The sequence below is a fragment of the Salmo trutta genome, chromosome 5, assembly GCF_901001165.1.
Source record: "Salmo trutta chromosome 5, fSalTru1.1, whole genome shotgun sequence".
In the NCBI taxonomy this organism is placed as follows: domain Eukaryota; kingdom Metazoa; phylum Chordata; class Actinopteri; order Salmoniformes; family Salmonidae; genus Salmo; species Salmo trutta.
In genome coordinates, this window is record NC_042961.1 from 66,445,690 (window position 1) to 66,467,193 (window position 21,504).

The following is a 21,504-nucleotide window of genomic DNA, read 5'->3' on the forward strand; positions in this document are numbered from 1 at the left end:
CTAATTGATCAATATATACATTTTCAAATAGATAACTGTACACTCTCCTCAAACAATAGCATGGCATTTTTTCACTGTAATAGCTACTGTAAATTGGACAGTGCAGTTTGATGAACAAGAAGTTAAGTTATCTGACCAAATAAGACATGTCTATGTCCTGGGAAATGTTCTTGTTACTTACAACCTCATGCTAATCACATAAGACTACGTTAGCTCAACCGCCCCGCATGGGGGACACCGATCCCGAGGTTAACTAAAATTGGATAATTTAGTATGTGTGTGTGTGTGTGTGTGTGTGTGTGTGTGTGTGTGTGTGTGTGTGTGTGTGTGCGTGCTTGCACTCGTGCTTTTGTGTGATCCTAGACCCATCAAAACCTCACCACTATTCCACCACTTGGCCCAATCTGATCCTACAGCAGGCCAGAAGCCTGGGAGAACGGGACACTATCGTTCATCACACCTTGTAACTATTCTGCTGTAAAATTTCGTAACCCAAGGAGTTCTCTGCAGCTACCACCACAACATCTATTTTCTGTGATTTATGTTCCATTTCTGTGGTACAGTTGATCACCATGGCTATGAATGCTAAGAAACCAGCCTTACTGAAACACATGTTATTCCTATCACTCTCTATTGGGAACGGCATACTCACAGGGAGCCTCTCTGGATCCCTCGAAACTGGACCCATCTTCCTCTACTACTCTCTTCACTGCCTATGAAGATTCCTTCATAGAAAGTGAAAGTCACCCAGTAAAATATTACTTGAGAAAAGTATTCGGTTGTAAATATACTAAAGTATCAAAAATAAAGGTATAAATCATTTCAAATTCCTTATACTATTTCTTATATAAATTCCTTATACTAAGCAAACCAGACGGCACCATTTTCTTGTTGTTTTTAATTTAATTACTGATAGCCAGTGTCACAGTCCAACACTCAGACATCATTTACAAAGAAAGCGTTTGTGTTTAGGGAGTCTGCCAGATCAGAGGCAGCAGGGATGACCAGGGATGTTCTCTTTTAAGTGTGTGAATTGGACAATTTTTCTGTTCTACTAATCATTCAAAATGTAATGAGTACATTTGGGTGTCAGGGAAAATGTACGGAGTAAAAAGTACATTATTTTCTTTAGGAATGTAGTGAAGTTGTCAAAACATAAATAGTAAAGTAAAGATACCCCAAAAAACCGAATTAGTATTTATTTGAAGTATTTTTACTTAAGTACTTTACACCACTGTCTTCTGGCGGACATCGGGATCTCTCGTTGGGTTAATGAGGCAACTAGTCACACCTGTGACAGATCCTTTAAAAGGAGAGGTAGAAGATGTAGACCATAACTCACAGACAACAAAGAGAAGACCAGTGAATCCCTTGGAAGAGTGCAGAAGGTGAGATTGTATCATTATTTAATAGACTACCTGCATCTCAAATGGCACAGGTCAATGTAGTGCACTAAATAGGGTGCCATTTTGTGGAGTGACCCCACCCCCCTTGCATTTAATCACATAGACTAATAGTTACCTTTGCAGTAAATGGGTAGTCTCTGACAATATCTATAATGCTTCCCATTCCCTATGTAGCACATTGTAGGCCCTCATCAAAGGTAGTTCACTACATAAGGAATGAGGAGCCATTTGGGAAGATGCATATTCCTGTGTGCCAGGCTAATCCATTGTATGTGGTTGAAGAAATGATACCTGAGTTTTGGCAGAAGACTAGTAGCACTGTGTTGCCCATACTTGGTTCTTGGGGTCCTCAGTACTAGGTTTAGAAAATGCTGCTTTGGCAGATGAGTAAGTTCTGTACCTAACAGTGGGTTTCCTTAACCTCTCCTCTAGTACCCACAGCCGTACCAGATTATTTAAAATGCTCAACTAATCTCACTCTTGTTCTCTCTCTCAGGAGACGATCACCATGGCGACATTTACCATCATTCTGCTTGTCAGCACAGCTTTTGCTCTGGGAGGTAAGAGTGACAAACCTCACACCTACTCACCACATTTTAATAAAAACCTTATTTGGTGTTGCTCTGTCCTACTTTACACACATGTAGGTATTAATACGCAGGTGTGAATTGGACATGTGTTTCTATTCATAACCGGTTCTCCATGGGTCAGCCATTATCAACCTTGACACTGGAGAAATGAAGGTTGTGCCTTGCTGAATGGCACATAGACGGATATATCAGCTCACTGATTTGAACTACCGTAATTTCCGGACTATAAGCCGCAACTGTTTTTCCCAGGCTTTGAGCCTCGCGGCTTAAACAATGACGTGGCGAATATATGGATTTTTCCAGCTTTCAAGTTTAAAAAAAAAACACATTCTGTGACGTGCTCAGTTTTTTTTTTTTACTGCATGAAGCTTTCATTAGACCAACGAAATTGCCGACCGGGTTAAGGTCAAACAACTTTTTGGTTTACTGTTTAGATTAAATCGAGCGCTCTCAAACTTCCCATCATTCTGATCACGGTAGTCATTTTATCACCCTCATCATGGCAAAGGCGCGGAGAAATGCATATGATGCAGCTTTCAAGTTGAAGTCAATTGATCTGGCTGTTGGAAAAGGAAATAGAGCTGCTGCACGGGAGCTTGGTCTTATTGAGTCGATGATAAGACGTTGGAATCGGCAGCGTGAGGTATTGACTCGGTGCAAAAAGACAACTAAAGCTTACTTATAATTTTTTGTTACAAGCTGTGTTTCGTTAAAGCCTGTGTAAAGTTAATTTGTTTCAATGTACCTGTGGCTTATAGACATGTGCGGCTTATTTATGTTCAAAATAATATATTTTTTAAAATTCAGTGGGTGCGGCTTATATTCAGGTGCGCTTAATAGTCCGGAAATTACGGTACTGGCCCAACTCTCTAACCGCTAGGCTACCTGCCACTCCTCTAGTTCCAGAGATGTATTTTGGTGTCTAGATGCTGGACTGAGTGAGGTATTCTGATATGAATGGTTTGATCATTCAACTGGAATTACGATCGGTTTGTCTAGCAACTATCAGGAAATAACACTGATACAATTTCCAGTCTTAGTTTCATCAGCTGTTATACGGGAAACAGAATTTTGACTGCACAGGGCTTTTAAACAAGTAGCAGAATTTCAATATTTAGACATTTACATTTTACATTTAAGTCATTTAGCAGACGCTCTTATCCAGAGCGACTTACAAATTGGTGCATTCACCTTATGATCTCCAGTGGAACAACCACTTTACAATAGTGCATCTAAATCTTTAGGGGGGGGGGGGGTTACCTAGGTTGCATCTGAAACGGAACCCTATTCCGTATAAACTACTTCTGACCAGGGCCCATATGGGACACAACCCAAGATTCCAGACATGTATATTCTGTCCATAAATTTTCCTGCAATGTTATGTCCACATTACAATGTATGTTACCTGTGTCCAGATGCTATGATACGACCCTGTGAGGATGCTAGAGATGCCGCTATACATGGCCCAATTGGAGCCTACATCCCCACGTGTGACGACAATGGACAATACACCCCTAAGCAATGTTCGGGCTCTACAGGTTAACACGGACGCACATACACACACTAAAATCGAATGTGATAATTCAATGTGTATATATTGTATATGCAACATGTCTTTCTGGTAGGTTACTGTTGGTGTGTGACCAGCTACGGACAGAAGATCCAGGGTACCGAGACTCCACCAGGCACTGCTATCAACTGCTAGCAACTGTTTCACCAAGGTGTGTGTGTGTATATATCATTCACTAAATGTTATTACTTTGCAGCTGGTTCTTGATGGTTTTTTTGTTTAATTGTAGATGAAAGGCATTGGAACTAAAGATGTAGAAGACTGACAGTAGTCTTTACTGTTCTACAGGAACTGATTCACATTCCATACAAATAAATACATGAAGGAATCCAGAGATTAACCTGTTGATTTACTTACTTTATTGTTGGTGTGATATGCTGAACAATTTATCTGAATTAGTCCATTTCTGGGAAATGGAGGAAGGGGTTGGACTGTTATGGTGACTGTATTACCACCACACCGGTGGTTACAGGACATGAAGGCAGTCAAATTCCACGTGACCATGTAGGAATTAGGCTACTCCAAGCTCTGATGCTGGTGATGGTCGTTAGTAGTCTACCACACTTGCTAACTGCCTGGTACTCAACACTGTATTGTCCCTCTAATCACTCTGACATCAATGCAAATGGCATTTGAAAATCGAAATTACTTAATGAGCTCATGTTGCGCAACATTTCTATAACCTATGCAATTGCGTGAGACCAGCATGATGGCTTCTTTGAAAAACAGGAGAATCCCATCAGCTTTCTATATGCTAGCACTACAATATCTACAGTACCAGTGATGCATTTGAACAGGTCACAGTTGTGTTTTAAAAATATATATTTAACCAGGTAGGCTAGTTGAGAACAAGTTCTCATTTGATAAAGCAAATGTTCAACACAGAGTTACACATGGAACAAATATACAGTAGAGAAAGTCTATATACAGTGTATGCAAATCAGGTGAGGTAAGGCAATAAATACGCCATAGTGGCAAAGTAATTACATTATAGCAATTAAACACGAGCTATAGCTGTGCAAGTAGAGATACTGGGGTGCAAAGGGGCTAAATAAATACAGTATGGGCTATGTGCAGTGAGCTGCTCTGACAACGGGTTTGCTTAAAGTTAGTGAGGGAGATATGAGGCTTCAGTGATTCTTGGAGTTTGGAAAGGCGGCCAAACGAGGAATTCGCTTTGGGGGTGACCAATGAAATATACCTGCTGGAGTGCGTGCTACAGGTGGGTGCTGCTATGGTGACCAGTGAGCCGAGTTAAGGCGGGCTTTACCTAGCAAAGACTTGCAGATGACATGGAGCCAGTGGGTTTGGCGACGCGTATGAAGCGAGGGCCATCCAACGAGAGCATACAGGTCGCAGTATATGGGGCTTTGGTGACAAAACGGATAGCACTGTGATAGACTACATCCAATTCTGGTCGCAATTGTAAATGAGAACTTGTGAAATAAAATATATGTTTTCTACATTGTAGAATAATAGTTATGACATAACACGTATGGAATCATGTATTAAACAAAAAATATATTTGAGATTATTCAAAGTAGCCACCCTTTCCCTTGACAGCTTTGCACACTTGTGGCATTCTCTCAAACAGCTTCACGTGGAATGCTTTTCCAACAGTCTTGAAGGAGTTTCCAAATGTTGAGTACTTGTTGGCTGCTTTTCCTTGACTCTGCAGTCCAACTCATCCCAAACCATCTCAATTGGGTTGAGGTCGGGTGATTGTGGAGGCCAGGTCATCTGATGCAGCACTCCATCACTCTCCTTCTTGGTCAAATAGCCCTTACACAGCTTGAAGCACTATCAGCACTAACAAGGCAGGTCGACAGCCTTTCGTTCTGTCGCACCTGGACTACTGTTCAGTCGTGTGGTCAGGTGCCACAAAGAGGGACTTAGGAAAATTGCAATTGGCTCAGAACAGGGCAGCACGGTTGGCACTTGGATATCCAAAGAGCTAACATTAATAAAATACATGTCAATCTCTCCTGGCTCAAGGTGGAGGAGAGATTGACTTCATCACTACTTGTATTTGTGAGAGGTGTTGAATGCACCAATCTGTCTGAACTACTGGCACAGAGCTCAGACACCTATACATAATATATATACACTGCTCAAAAAAATAAAGGGAACACTTAAACAACACAATGTAACTCCAAGTCAATCACACTTCTGTGAAATCAAACTGTCCACTTACGAAGCAACAGTGATTGACAATAAATTTCACATGCTGTTGTGCAAATGGAATAGACAACAGGTGGAAATTATAGGCAATTAGCAAGACACCCCCAATAAAGGAGTGGTTCTGCAGGTGGGGACCACAGACCACTTCTCAGTTCCTATGCTTCCTGGCTGATGTTTTGGTCACTTTTGAATGCTGGCGGTGCTTTCACTCTAGTGGTAGCATGAGACGGAGTCTACAACCCACACAAGTGGCTCAGGTAGTGCAGCTCATTCAGGATGGCACATCAATGTGAGCTGTGGCAAGAAGGTTTGCTGTGTCTATCAGCGTAGTGTCCAGAGCATGGAGGCGCTACCAGGAGACAGGCCAGTACATCAGGAGACGTGGAGGAGGCCATAGGAGGGCAACAACCCAGCAGCAGGACCGCTACCTCCGCCTTTGTGCAAGGAGGAGCAGGAGAAGCACTGCCAGAGCCCTGCAAAATGAACTCCAGCAGGCCACAAATGTGCATGTGTCTGCTCAAACGGTCAGAAACAGACTCCATGAGGGTAGTATGAGGGCCCGACGTCCACAGGTGGGGGTTGTGCTTACAGCCCAACACCGTGCAGGACGTTTGGCATTTGCCAGAGAACACCAAGATTGGCAAATTCGCCACTGGCGCCCTGTGCTCTTCACAGATGAAAGCAGGTTCACACTGAGCAGGTGACAGACGTGACAGAGTCTGGAGACGCCGTGGAGAACGTTCTGCTGCTTGCAACATCCTCCAGCATGACCGGTTTGGTGGTGGGTCAGTCATGGTGTGGGGTGGCATTTCTTTGGGGGGCCGCACAGCCCTCCATGTGCTCGCCAGAGGTAGCCTGACTGCCATTAGGTACCGAGATGAGATCCTCAGACCCCTTGTGAGACCATATGCTGGTGCGGTTGGCCCTGGGTTCCTCCTAATGCAAGACAATGCTAGATCTCATGTGGCTGGAGTGTGTCAGCAGTTCCTGCAAGAGGAAGGCATTGATGCTATGGACTGGCCCGCCCGTTCCCCAGACCTGAATCCAATTGAGCACATCTGGGACATCATGTCTCGCTCCATCCACCAATGCCACGTTGCACCACAGACTGTCCAGGAGTTGGCGGATGCTTTAGTCCAGGTCTGGGAGGAGATCCCTCAGGAGACCATCCGCCACCTCATCAGGAGCATGCCCAGGCATTGTAGGGAGGTCATACAGGCACGTGGAGGCCACACAAACTACTGAGCCTCATTTTGACTTGTTTTAAGGACATTACATCAAAGTTGGATCAGCCTGTAGTGTGGTTTTCCACTTTAATTTTGAGTGTGACTCCAAATCCAGACCTCCATGGGTTGATAAATTGGATTTCCATTGATTATTTTTGTGTGATTTTGTTGTCAGCACATTCAACTATGTAAAGAAAAAAGTATTTAATAAGATTATTTCTTTCATTCAGATCTAGGATGTGTGGTTTAAGTGTTCCCTTTATTTTTTTGAGCAGTATATATATACATACCCCACAAGACATGGTACAAGAAGTCTCTTCACATTCCCCATGTCCAGAACAGACAATGGGAGGCGCACAGTACTACATAGAGCCATGACGACATGGAAATCTATTCCACATCAAGAAACTCATGCCAGCAGTAGAATTGTATTTAAAAAACAGATAAAAATACACCCTAAAGAACAGTGGAGACTGAAGTAACATAAACATGGACACATGTATACAAACACACGATAACATACACACTACACCCATGTACACTTGCTTGGATTTTGTGATATAGATATGTGATAGTAGAGCAGGGGCCTGAGGGCACACACTTAATATGTTGTGAAATCTGTAATGAATATATGGTAATGTTTTTAAAACGTATAACTTAATAAATACTTTGTGGGCTGAGTCGCACTGCGTTGGCTGAGTCCTACAGCATGGGCTGTCCTGTTCTGGTTTGTGAATTCATTACAATTTGTGACACAAAGGGGAAGGTAAAAAAGAATGGGGAAATGGTTTAGAAAAAAACAGACATAAAAATAGAGCCTTACTGAAACACATGTTATTCCTATCACTCTCTATTGGCCTCGGCATACTCACAGGGAGCCTCTCAGGATCCCTCGAAACTGGACCCATCTTCCTCTACTACTCTCTTCAATGCCTATGAAGATTCCTTCATAGAAAATGACTCAATTAAAAGTGAAAGTCACCCAGTAAAATATTACTTGAGAAAAGTATTCGGTTTTAAATATACTAAAGTATCAAAAATAAAAGTATAAATCATTTCAAATTCCTTATACTATTCCTTATATAAATTCCTTATACTAAGCAAACCAGACGGCACCATTTTCTTGTTGTTTTTAATTTAATTACAGATAGCCAGTGTCACACTCCAACACTCAGACATAATTTACAAAGAAAGCGTTTGTGTTTAGGGAGTCTGCCAGATCAGAGGCAGTATGGATGACCAGGGATGTTCTCTTTTAAGTGTGTGAATTGGACCATTTTTCTGTTCTGCTAATCATTCAAAATGTAATGATTACTTTTGGGTGTCAGGGAAAATGTACGGAGTAAAAAGTACATTATTTTCTTTAGGAATGTAGTGAAGTTGTCAAAAACATAAATAGTAAAGTAAAGATACCCAAAAAAAACAAATTAGTATTTCTTTGAAGTATTTTTACTTAAGTACTTTACATCATTGGCTAATGGCGGACATCGGGATCTCTCGTTGGGTTAATGAGGCAACTAGTCACACCTGTGACAGATCCTTTAAAAGGAGAGGTGGAAGAGTAGACCATAACTCACAGACAACAGAGAGAAGACCAGTGAATCCCTTGGAAGAGTGCAGAAGGTGAGATTGTATCATTATTTAATAGACTATCTGCATCTCAAATGGCACCTTAATCTTATGTGGCCCTGGTCAAATGTAGTGCACTATATAGGGTGCCATTTTGTGGAGTGACCCCCTGCATTTAAGAGCATAGACTAATAGTTACCTTTGCAGTAACTGGGTAGTCTCTGACTACATCTAGGCTGCTTCCCAATCCCTATGTAGTGCATTATGGGCCCTTGCCAAAGATGGTTCACTACATAAGAAATGAGGAGCCATCTGTGAAGGATGCATATTCCTGTGTGCCAGGCTTATCTATTGTATGTGGTTGAAGAGATGATACCTGAGTTTTGACAGAAGACTAGTAGCACCGTGTTGCCAATACTCGGTTCTTGGGGTCCTCAGGACTGGGTTTAGAAAATGCTGCCTTAGCAGTTGCTTAAGTGTTGTAATTAACACAGGGTTTCCTTAACCTCTCCTCTAGTTCCACCAGCCACTCCACTGACTTGTAATATTCCAGTACTATCACAGCTGATTAAAATTCTCATCTAATCCTCTCTTTTAGGAGACCTATCATCATGGCGACATTGACCATCATTCTGCTTATCAGCACGGTTTTTGCTCTCGGAGGTAAGAGTTACATGCCTCACACCTGCATTTTAATTAACATTAGTGGGTGTTGCTCTGTCCTATTTCACACATGCAGGTGTGAATTGGAAATGTTTTCATAACCGCTTCTCCATGGGACACCCTCTGACACTGGAATAATGAAGGTTGTGCCTTGCTGAAGGGAACATAGATGGATATACCAACTTGTCGGTTCACTGACATGAACTACTGGCCCAACTCTCTAACCGCTAGGCTACCTGCCACTTTTCTAGTTCCAGACATGTATATCGGTGTCTAGATGCTGGACTGAGGTATTCTGATATGAATAGTTTAATCATTCAACTGTATGTATGACTGGCTTGTCTAGCAACTATCAAGAAATGACACTGAACAATTTACCCCCACTTTTACAGTCTTAGTGTCATCAGCAGTTATACAAAACACAGAAACTGAATTTTGACTGCATGGGCCCTTTAAACAAGTAGCAGAATTTCTATTTTTTTAGCCAGGAAGTCCCTAGGTTGCATCTGAAATGGAACCCTGTTCCGTATAAACTACTTCTGACCAGGGCCCATAGGGGAGTAGGGTCCCACACGGGATGCAGCCCAAGCTTCCAGAATGTTATGTCTACGTTACAATGTATGTTACCTGTGTGTCCAGATGCAATGAAACGACCCAAGACCCCTTGTGAGCGTGCTAGAGATGCTGTGATAAATGGCCCGCCTGGAGTCTACGTCCCCACGTGTGACTGCCAGGGAGAATACACCCCTGAGCAACACTGGGGATCTACAGGTTACCGCTCACTCAGTCTTGTACAGCTAACCTTGTGGGGACACACAATTCAGTCCCATTTAAAATCCTATTTCCCCTACCCTTAACACAAAAACCGTACCTTAATTCTAACCTTAACCCCCTTGGAAATAGCATTTGACCTCATGGGGACTAACAAAATGTCACATGTTTGTTTACTTTTCTTGTGGGGACTTATGCAACAGCTTTTTAACATGTCCACTTCTGGTAGGTTCCTCTTGGTGTGTTACCAGAACTGGACAAAAGATCCTGGGTACTGAGACTCCACCAGGCACTGCTTCTGTCAAATGTGCATGCAGGTACACTCACTCACTAAATGTTCATTCTTTGCAGCTTGTTCTGAGTGTTAATATTTGTTTTTGTTTAATTATAGTGGTTCTCGCAGATGAGAGGCAGTGGAACCAAGCCGTTGAGAAGACTTTGCAAAAACATTGGCATTACTTTGATGCTTGTCTTTACAGTACTATGGGCGTTGATTCACATTCTATATGAATAAATCCAGATCTAAAATTGTTGCTTCAATTTCTTTATTGTTGGTGTGATATGCTGAACCAGTCCATTTCTGGGAAATGGAAGGAATAAGGCTATGGTGACCGTATTACCACCACACCTGTGGTCATGAAGGCAGTCACTTCCATGTGACCACTTAGTCATGGTAATTAGGCTTTTCCAAGCTATGATGCTGCTGATGGTCATTAGTAGCCTACTATACTTGATAACTGCCTGGTACTCAGCACTTTATATCCCTCTAATCACTGACATCAATGTAATTGCAAATCAACTATTGGTCACATGCAGGTTAATAGCAGATGTTGTGGGTGTAGCAAAATGCTTGTGCTTCTAGCTCCGACAGTGCAGTAATATCTAACAAATTACACAACGTGTATACACTTAAGTAGGAATGAATAAAGACTATAAACCTATAGAAGAAGTCAGAGCGGAATGTCTTAAGATACAGTGTATATACATATGAGATGAGGAATGGCAGATATGTAAATAGTATTGACGTGGCCAGTGACCTAGCCGCTTCCTATAGGCAGCAGCCTCTAAAGTGCTAGTGATGGCCTTGAGAGAGTAGCTATTAAGTCTCTCGGTTCTGGCTTGGATGCACCTGTACTGACTTTTCCTTCTAGATGATAGTGGGGTGAACAGGCAGTGGCTCGGGTGGTTGCCCTTGATCTTTTTTGCCTGTCGGTGACATTGGGTGCTGTAGGTTTCCTGGAGGGGGGATAATTTGCCCCCGGTAATTCCTTGGGCAGACCGCACCACCCTCTGACGAGCGTTGGCGGCAATACAGCCTGACAGGATGCTTTCAACTGTGTATCTGTAAAAATGTGTGGGTTTTAGGTGACCAGCCAAATTTCTTTAGCCACAAGGTTGACGAGGCTCTGTTGTGCCTTCACCACACTGTGTGGGTGGTTCATTTGTCTGTCAGTGACGTGTACGCCAAGGAACTTGAAGCTTTCCACCTTCTCCACTGTGGTCCTGTCAATGTAGATAAGGGGGTGTACCCTCTGCTGTTTCCTGAAGTGCACGATCATCTCCTTTTGTTGACATTGAGTGAGAGGTTGTTAACCAGGCACTACACTCCCAGAGCCGCCCTCCCTGTAGGCTGTCTCATCATTGGTAATCAAGCCTTTTAGGGTTGTCTGCAAACTTGATTGTGTTGGAGGCGTGCTTGGCCACGCGGTCATGGGTGAACAGGGAGTACAGGAGGGGGCTTAGCACTCACCCTTGTGCGACTGCAGTATTGAGAATCAGCGGAGTGGAGGTGATGTTTCCTACCTTCAGCACCTGGGGGCGGCCTGTATCTAAGTCCAAGACCCAGTTGCACAGGGTGTGGTTCAGGGCCTCGAGCTTAATGATTATTAAATGCGGTGGTTCGTGCGAATGCTACCATCTATCCACAGTTTCTGGTTAGGGTATTGAATAGTACGAAGCACGGGCACTTCCTGTTTGAGTTTCTGCCTATAGGACAGGAGGAGCAAGATGGAGTCGTGGTCAGAATTGCTGAAAGGAGGGCGGGGGAGGGCCTTGTAAGCATCCCGGAAGTTTAAATAGCAATGGTCGACTGTCTTAGCAGCGCGAGTTGGACAGTCAATATGTTGATAGAACTTCGGCAGCGTAGTCCTTACATTTGCTTTGTTAAAGTCCCCAGCTACAATAAATGCAGCCTCAGGATATGTGGTTTCCAGTTTGCATAAAGTCCAATCAAGTTCTTTTGACGGCCGTCGGTTTCGGCTTGAGGTGGCAAGGAAACGGACGTGGCGAAGACGGAGGAGAATTTTCTTGGGAGATAATATGGTTGGCAATTAATTGTGTGTTCTAGGTCGGTTGAACAAAATGACTTGAGTTCCTGTATGTTCCTAGAATTACACCATGAGTCATTAATCGTGAAACACGCCCTTCTGCTTCCCCGAGAGATATATTTTCCTGTGTGCGCGATGTACTGAGAATCCAGCTGGCTTTACCGACTCCGACAGAGTATCCCGAGAGAGCCATGTTTCCGTGAAACAAAGTATGTTACAGGACCCGATGTCTCTCTGGAAAGAAATCCTTGCTCTAAGCTCATCAACTTTCTTAAAACCTCTTACATCTAGACGTTCCGCTAGCGGAACACCACTCCAATATCCAATGATTGGGCGTGGCGCGAAATACAAACTCCTCGAAAATCCGAAAACTTCCATTTTTCAAACATATGACAATTTTACACCATTTAAAAGACAAGACTCTCCTTTATCTAACCACACTGTCCGATTTCAAAAAGGCTTTACAACAAAAGCAAAACATTAGATTATGTCAGCAGAGTACCCAGCCAGAAATAATCAGACACCCATTTTTCAAGCTAGCATGTAATGTCACAAAAACCAAAACCACAGCTAAATGCAGCACTAACCTTTGATGATCTTCGTCAGATGACACTCCTAGGACATTATGTTATACAATACATGCATGTTTTGTTCAATCAAGTACATATTTATATCAAAAACCAGCTTTTTACATTAGCATGTGACGTTCAGAACTAGTATTCCCACCGAACACTTCCGGTGAATTTACTAAATTACTCACAATAAACGTTCACAAAAACATAATTTTTTTTTAAAGAATTATAGATACAGAACCCCTTTATGCAATCGCGGTGTCCGATTTTAAAATAGCTTTTCGGTGAAAGCACAGTTTGCAATATTCTGAGTAGATAGCTCGCCATCACGAGCTAGCTAATTTGACACCCACCAAGTTTGGTACTCACCAAACTCAGATTTACCAAAAGAAACATTGGATTACCTTTGCTGTTCATCAGAATGCACTCCCAGGACTTCTACTTCAATAACAAATGTTGGTTTGGTTCCAAATAATCCATAGTTATATCCAAATAGCGGCGTTTTGTTCGGGCATTCAAGACACTATCCGAAGGGTGACGAAGGGTGACGCGTATCGTGACAAAAAAATTCAAAATATTCCATTACCGTACTTCGAAGCTTGTCAAACGCTGTTTAAAATCAATTTTTATGCGATTTTTCTCGTAAAATAGCGATAATATTTTGACCGGGAAACCCTGTTTTCGTTCAAAGGTCTCAAAGTTGAAAATGGAGTCGTCTCGTGCACGCGCAAGCCCGTCTCATTGTTCTCAGATCGACCACTTACCAAGTGCGCTACTGTTTTTCAGCCAGAGACTGCAAAGTCATCATTTAACGTTCTGGCGCCTTCTGAGAGCCTATGGGAGCGTTAGAAAATGTCACGTTACAGCAGAGATCATTTGTTTTGGATAGAGATGACAAAGAAGCCCAAGAAATGGTCAGACAGGGTACTTCCTGTACAGAATCTTCTCAGGTTTTGGCTTGCCATTTGAGTTCTGTTATACTCACAGACACCATTCAAACAGTTTTAGAAACTTTTGAGTGTTTTCTATCCAAAGCTACTAATGTGAACATCTGCCTAAAATAATTAACTTCCTCTTTTAAAAGATAATTCGGAGAATCATAGACGACTCCGTCTTCAGTAACGAGTTTCTGCAAATTATTTTTGTTAGTGTTCCTGTATTGGAGATTCAGGAAGAATTTGGTGCATTTTTCTCCATATTCCATCCAGTTTGCTTTATTTTTGTAATAGATTACATTAGATCGTTCTTGAATAAGTTCCTCAAGTTCTTTTTGTTTTTCCTCTAACTTATTTTGTATCTCTGTAGTATCATTTTTATTGCTATCTACCTGTACTATTAGTTCATGGATTTCCCTTGTTAGTCTTGTCTCTTTAGCCAGAAACGTTTTTTTTTATGGGTGGTGGTCCCCAGCATCAAGATATGTGTCGTCCCAAGTCCTCCTGGCCGTGCTGAAGCTCCAGTTTCAACAGTTCTGCCTGCGGCTATGGAGCCTTGACCTGTTCACCGCACATGCTACCTGTCCCAGACCTGCTGTTTTCAACTCTCTAGAGACAGCAGGAGCGATAGAGATACTCGGAATGATCGGCTATGAAAAGCCAACTGACATTTACTGACTTGTTGACCTGTTGCACCCTCGACAACCACTGTGATTATTATTATTTGACCCTGCTGGTCATCTATGAACATTTGAACATCTTGGCCATGTTCTGTTTTAATCGCCACCCGGCACAGCCAGAAGAGGACTGGCCACCCCTCATAGCCTGGTTCCTCTCTAGGTTTCTTCCTTGGTTCTGGCCTTTCTAGGGAGTTTTTCCTATCCACCGTGCTTCTACACCTGCATTGCTTGCTGTTTGGGGTTTTAGACTGGGTTTCTGTACATCACTTTGTGACATCAGCTGATGTAAGAAGGGCTTTAAAAATACATTTGATTGATTTGATTGATTGCAAGTGATGCACAATCCAGCTACGCTCTGAAGACGCAAGTCTACATGGGCTGAGATGCAAGTTTACGTGGACTGAGTTATAACGTGTGGGCTGTGTCCTGTTCTGGAGAGTGAATTCATGACATTTTGTGACACAAAAAAGGGGAGGGTATAAAAGAATGGGGAAAGGGATAGAAAAAAAAACAGAAAACAAAAATTGCCCTACCAACTAACCATACACACATTAAAACATCACCACTATTCCAGTACCTGAACCTGTCTGAACATAGACCCATTAAAACCTCCCACTATTCCACTACCTGAACCTATCTGACTATAGACCCATTAAAATCTCACCACTATTGCACTACTTGACCCTATCTGACCATAGACCCATTAAAACCTCACCACTATTCCACTACATGACCCTATCTGACTATAGACCCATTAAAACCTCACCACTATTCCACTACATGACCCTATCTGATACTAGACCAATTATAACCTCACCACTATTCCACTACTTGGCCCTATCTGATTCTAGACCCATTAAAACCTCACCACTGTTCCACTACATGACCCTATCTGATACTAGACCCATTATAACCTCATCACTATTCCACTAATTGGCCCTATCTGATTCTAGACCCATTAAAACCTCACCACTATTCCACTACTTGGGTCTATCTTATCCTACAGCAGGCCGGCAGCCTGGGAGAACGGGACACTATCGTTCATCACACCTTGTAACTGTTCTGCTGTAAAATCTCGTAACCCAAGGAGTTTTATGCAGCTGCCACCACAACATACATTTTCTGTGATTTATGTTCTAATCTGCGGTACAGTTGATCACCATGGCTATGAATGCTAAGAAACCAACCTTACTGAAACACGTTATTCCTATCACTCTCTATTGGGAACGGCATACTCACAAGGAGCCTCTCAGGATCCCTCGATACTGGAGCCATCTTCCTCTACTACTCTCTTTACTGCCTATGAAGATACCTTCAGAGAAAATTTCTCAAGTAAAAGTTAAAATCACCCAGTAAAATATTACTTGAGCAAAGGTTTAAAATTATTCCGTTTTAAATATACTGAAGTATCAATATTAAATGTCATTGATCAAATATACTTAAGTATCAAAGCAAAAGTATAAATCATTTCAAATTCCTTTTCTTGTTTTTTTTAAATATAATTATGGATAGCCAGGGGCATACTCCAACACTCAGTCACAATCTACAAACAAAGCATTTGTGTTTAGTGAGTCTGACAGGTCAGAGGCAGCAGGGATGACCATGGACATTCTCTTGATAAGTGTGTGAATTTGACCATTTTTCTGTCCTGCTAATCATTCAAAATGTAACGAATACTTTTGGGTGTCAGGGAAAATGTATGGAGTTAAAAGTACATTATTTTCTTTAGGAATGTAGTTAAGTGAAAGTTGTCAAAAATATAAATAGTAAAGTAAAGTTACCCCCCAAAAACGACTTAAGTACTACTTTAAAGTATTTCTACTTAAGTTGTTTACACCACCAGCTAATGGCCAACATCGGGATCTCTCGTTGGGTTAATGAGGCAACTAGTCACACCTGTGACAGGTCCTTTAAAAGGAGAGGTGGAAGATGTAGACCATAACTCACAGACAACAGAGAGACAACCAGTGAATCCCTTGGAAGACTGCAGAAGGTGAGCGTGCATCATTATTCAGCTGCATCTCAAATGGTACCTTAATGTTATGTGGCCTGGTCAAACGTAGTGCACTATATACTTGGTACATTTTGTGGAGCGGCCCCCTGGATTTAATAGCGTAGACTAATCCGTACCTTTGCAGTAAATGGGTAGTCTCTGACAATATCTATAATGCTTCCCATTCCTTATGTAGTGCATTGTAGGCCCTCGTCAAAGGTAGTTCACTACATAAGGAGTGAGGAGTCATTTGGGAAGGATACATATTCCTGTGTGCAAGGCTAATCTACTATGTGGTTGAAGAAATGATACTTGCGGCTGTCAGAAGACTAGTAGCACTGTGTTGCGACTACTTGGTTCTTGGGGTCCTCAGGACTGGGTTTAGAAATTGCTGCTTTGGCAGTTATTTAAGGTTTGTACTTACAGTGTTTCCTTAACCTCTCCTCTAGTACCCACAGCCATTCCAGATGATTTAAAATGCTCAACTAATCTCACTCTTGTTCTCTCTCTCAGGAGACTTTCACCATGGCAATATTGACCATCATTCTGCTTGTCAGCACAGCTTTTGCTCTGGGAGGTAAGCGTGACATACCGCACACCTACTCACCAACACTTTAATAAAAACATCTGTTGGTGTTGCTCCGTCCTACTTCACACACATGTAGGTATTAATACGCAGGTGTGAATTGGACATGTGTTTCTATTCATACCCGGTTCTCCAATGGACACCCTCTGAGGGGTCAGCCATTATCAACCGTGACACTGGAGAAATGAAGGTTGTGCCTTGCTGAAGGGCACATAGATGGATATATCAACTTGTCAGCTCACTGACTTGAACTTCTGGCCTTATCTCTAACTGCTAGGCTACCTGCCACTCGTCTAGTTCCAGAGATGTATATTGGTGTCTAGATGCTGGACTGAGGTGTTCTGATATGAATGGCTTGATCTTTGAACTGGATGTATAGTTGCTAGACAATCCAATCATCAGGCAATAACTACAATTTACCCCCACTTTCAGTCTTAGTTTCATCAGCTGTTATATGAAAGACACACTGAATTTTGACTACATAGGCAATATAAACATGTAGCTGAACTTCAATATTTAGCCAGGAAGTACGTAGGTTGCATCTGAAATGGAACTCTATTCTGGCTAATATATATTCTGCCCTTACATTGTCCTGCAGTGTTATTGTATGTCCACATTACAATGTATGTTACCTGTGTCCAGATGCTATAATACGACCCAGGACCCCCTGTGAGGATGCTATAGATGGCGCGGTGATACGACCCAAGACCCCCTGTGAGGATGCTAGAGATGCTGCTATAAATGGCGCCTACATCCCCACGTGTGACCACCATGGACAATACACCCCTAAGCAATGTTCGGGCTCTACAGGTTAACACTGACGCACACTAAATTCTCCAATTCAGTTGAATGTGACAATTCAATGTGTTTATATGCAACATGTCTATTTCTGGTAGGTTACTGTTGGTGTGTGACCAGTACTGGACAGAAGATCCAGGGTACAGAGACCCCACCAGGAACTGCTATCAACTGCTAGCAACTGTTCCAGCAAGGTGCGTGTGTATATACATACTCATTCACTAAATGTTTCTTCTTGCAGCTGGTTCTTGATGTGTCTAATTGTAGATGAAAGGTGTTGGAACTAAGATGTAGAAGACTGACAGTTGTCTTTACTGTACTACAGGAACTGATTCACATTCAATACAAGAAGGAATCCAGAGATTAAACTGTTGATTTACTTACTTTATTGTTGGTGTGATTATCTGAACCAGTCCATTTCTGGGAAATAGAGGAAGGAGTAGGACTGTATTGCCAATACACTTGTGGTTACAGGACATGAAGGCAGTCAAATTCCATGTGACCATGTAGTAGTTAGGCTTCTCCAAGCTCTGATGCTGGTGATGGTCATTAGTAGCCTACCACACTTGCTAACTGCCTGGTACTCAGCACTCTATTGTCCCTCATCAACTCTAATTGGTGGAAATCAGAAAGATGGACAGCTTAGAAGGGGGTCGTGGGGTTTAGTCACGTGCACAGGCAAGGCCTTATTAATGCCTATGGCTCTTGGGTCCATGATATGGGGTGTCAGCCTACTCGGTGACACCCACAGAACAAAACTGAAAGAGTTTACAAATATTAGCATCCTAACTCTGATTGCAGGACTTGGACTGTGGAATCAAATCTGTCAGTATTTCCTTTTTTGTGGATTTCTCTTTATATATTCATTTAACTCTATGGCAGCTTTGGTCCTCCATAGACATCAAAATGTCATTCCAATATATACAGAGTCCACAGTCAGAACCATGCTACTCTGAGGCTGAAGAATTGTTCCAGGCCACAGAGGGATGAAAGACCCCTTTACTGAATCTACATCTTCACATTTCACTAAATCATTCCATTGTTTGCTTCATGCATTATATCATCCTGTAAAATAAAGTACATGCTCTAATAAACTGTATGTCTTCATTATTTAAACTTGTCTACCTTCAGATGAGGCTTGTGTGAAAAGCAAAAGAATTGCTATTTTGTCTTTTGCTATTGGTGTCTTTTGATGGTGGGGTCATATCAGTGTCTTTTGAAGAATGTTCTGGGATTTTCACCCTCATTATTCCCAAAAGGTCTTAATGATGAAATGCCTATTTATGTTGTAAATGTGAACATGAATTAATGCTGCCACTTTAGTCTACTCATGTTTTATTCTTGTACAGAACCCAATGATTAATGACAACTTACTTGATAGGTCGATGTCTTGTTTGACACGTTATGCACACACTTTATTAGAATACTCATGCACATTGTTATTTTTGGGTAACACTTATATTCTCTCATACTCCAACCCCATTGGCTGCATTGAACGGCTGTGTTTGGAGCAGTCTACATAGAGGTGCAGGTTGTGAACACTGAAAGATCTAACGAGGCCGATACGTACAGCTTTAGAGCAGTGAGACTAGCATGTACGGTGATCTTCCTCATCTTATGCAACTAAAACCATGAGACAAAGAGATGTGCGAGTGCCTTTTGAATCCTAGTCGGAGTACAATAAAAATGTGGGGTTTAACTAGAGTTCTAAGGTCCGCAGTTCTTTGAAGAACCTTACGGTTCTTGGCACTGAAAATGGCCTAGAAGGTTAATCCAAGAACCCCATAGAAGATGGGGTTCATCAAGGAACCTACCTGCCCAACAAACATTTAAATGGACAGTAGCAGGCGCTTAACTGAAATGGAAAGATCAAGGTGAGGTTTGTCCCTTGTATGATCTAAATATAGTTTGATACCATCTATTTTCCTGTGTGTTCATGTTAAACAGAGAATGGACACAATTCAATGGATAATCATAAGGTTAGCTGTATTGCGTGCAGAAGACTTGTCTGCAGGTATACAGATCAGGCATGTCAAATGTTATGTAGAGCACATTTACCATCCTTTAACTTCTTAGGGCTAGGGGGCAGTATTGAGAATTTTGAAAAAAATATGTGCCCATTTTTAACTGCCTCCTACACCAACTCAGAAGCTAGAATATGCATATTGTTCAGGTTTGGATAGAAAACACTGAATTTTCTAAAACTGTTTGAATGGTGTCTAAGTTTAACAGAACTCATATGGCAGTCAAAACCCTGAGACAAATTCTGACAGGAAGTGGATACCTGATGTGTTGAATTACCTTTAAGCCTATGCCATTGAAACACACAGGGGCTTATTAATCGTTGAGCACTTCCTATGGCTTCCACTAGATGTCACCAGTCTTTACAAAGTGTTTTGAGTCTTATACTGTGAGATCTGACCGAACAAGAGCCTTGGAACGGTGGTGGCCGATTAGACTCTGGCGCGCGAGTTCATGTTGGGTACTCGTTCCAATCGTCCGCCTTTATTATTCATGTTCTGGTTAAAAAAGGCACTAATGATTTATGCTATACAACGTTTGACATGTTTGAACGAACGTAAATATTTTTTTCCCCCTCGTTCATGAAGTAAAGTCCGGCGGGCATAGATCATGTGCTAACAACACGGAGCTTTTTGGACATAAATTATGAGCTTTTTCAAACAAAACTACATTCGTTATGGACCTGGGATTCCTGGAAGTGACATCTGATGAAGAGAATCAAAGGTAATGGATTATTTACATAGTATTTTCGATTTTAGATCTCTCCAACATGGCGGTTAGTCTGTATCGCAAAGCGTATTTTTCTGGGCGCAGTGCTCAGATTATTGCAAAGTGTGATTTCCCAGTAAGGTTATTTTTAAATCTGGCAATCCGGTTGCGTTCAAGAGATGTAAATCTATAATTCTTTGAATGACAATATAATATTTTACCAATGTTTTCGAATAGTAATTATTTAATTTGTTGTGCTGATTTGACTGGCGGTTATTGGAGGCAAATGACTTCCTGAACATCAACGCCATAGTAAAACGCTGTTTTTGGATATAAATATGAACTTGATAGAACTAAAAATGCATGTATTGTCTAACATAATGTCCTAGGAGTGTCATCTGATGGAGATTGTCAAAGGTTAGTGCATAATTTTAGCTGGTTTTCTGCTTTTGGTGATGCCTGTCTTTGAATTGACAAAACATTACACACAGCTATTGTCAATGTACTCTCCTAACATAATCTAACTTTATGCTTTCGCCGTAAAGCCTTTTTGAAATCGGACAACGTGGTTAGATTAACTCAATGAATACCACATAGGACTCTACATTATGGACAAGGTATGAAAGCTATTAGCAAAAGTTCTGTCACCACAAAAATCAAGGCATGAATTCTGTCGTGTGCTTGTTAATCTGTATAATAATGTTCAGGGTTCAGACTTTGACCTGCCTACACCGCTGAATATAACGGGAATCCTGTTCTGCAGTGCACGGTGTCGTGTCTTTGGGCACCATTAACTGAAGACATGTTTATCAAAATAACTCCCTGTTATTATTATTACGCGTTTAAACTGATTAATCGTTTAACTGTAATTAACTAGGAGATCGGGGCACCAAGGAAAATATTCAGA

The 21,504-nt window shown here is 41.8% G+C and overlaps 1 protein-coding gene and 2 long non-coding RNA genes across 4 annotated transcripts; all 3 read left to right on the top strand.

Annotated features, from left to right (window-relative positions):
• Positions 1–1,343: 1,343 nt before the first annotated feature.
• Positions 1,344–10,504, top strand: LOC115194839 (saxiphilin-like). The gene is made up of 5 exons (XM_029754762.1): positions 1,344–1,388; positions 1,903–1,966; positions 9,845–9,976; positions 10,206–10,293; positions 10,368–10,504. Exons 2-5 carry the CDS (start codon positions 1,915–1,917, stop codon positions 10,381–10,383), a joined length of 288 nt encoding a protein of 95 aa, XP_029610622.1. The 5' UTR covers positions 1,344–1,388; positions 1,903–1,914; the 3' UTR covers positions 10,384–10,504.
• Positions 10,505–16,450: 5,946 nt separating this feature from the next.
• LOC115194887 (uncharacterized) lies at positions 16,451–17,798 on the top strand. Its single transcript, XR_003878540.1, has 3 exons — positions 16,451–16,483; positions 16,997–17,060; positions 17,712–17,798. It is a non-coding gene; the product is annotated as an uncharacterized LOC115194887 (long non-coding RNA).
• A 10-nt stretch (positions 17,799–17,808) lies between these two features.
• Positions 17,809–18,958, top strand: LOC115194885 (uncharacterized). Of its 2 annotated transcripts, none has more exons than XR_003878537.1 (3): positions 17,809–17,879; positions 17,966–18,061; positions 18,795–18,958. It is a non-coding gene; the product is annotated as an uncharacterized LOC115194885 (long non-coding RNA). The 2 variants fall into 2 exon arrangements; XR_003878538.1 differs by lacking the exon at positions 18,795–18,958 and adding an exon at positions 18,193–18,250.
• The last annotated feature ends 2,546 nt before the right edge of the window (positions 18,959–21,504 follow it).

What these genes read in the sequence shown, in the direction of transcription:
- LOC115194839 (XM_029754762.1), top strand. Translation starts at nt 1,915, where the DNA reads ATGGCGACATTTACCATCATTCTGCTTGTCAGCACAGCTTTTGCTCTG. An exon ending in CACAGCTTTTGCTCTGGGAG is followed by an intron (nt 1,967 to 9,844) that starts GTAAGAGTGACA and finishes CTGTGTGTCCAG; the next exon opens with ATGCAATGAAACGACCCAAG. An exon ending in GCAACACTGGGGATCTACAG is followed by an intron (nt 9,977 to 10,205) that starts GTTACCGCTCAC and finishes CACTTCTGGTAG; the next exon opens with GTTCCTCTTGGTGTGTTACC.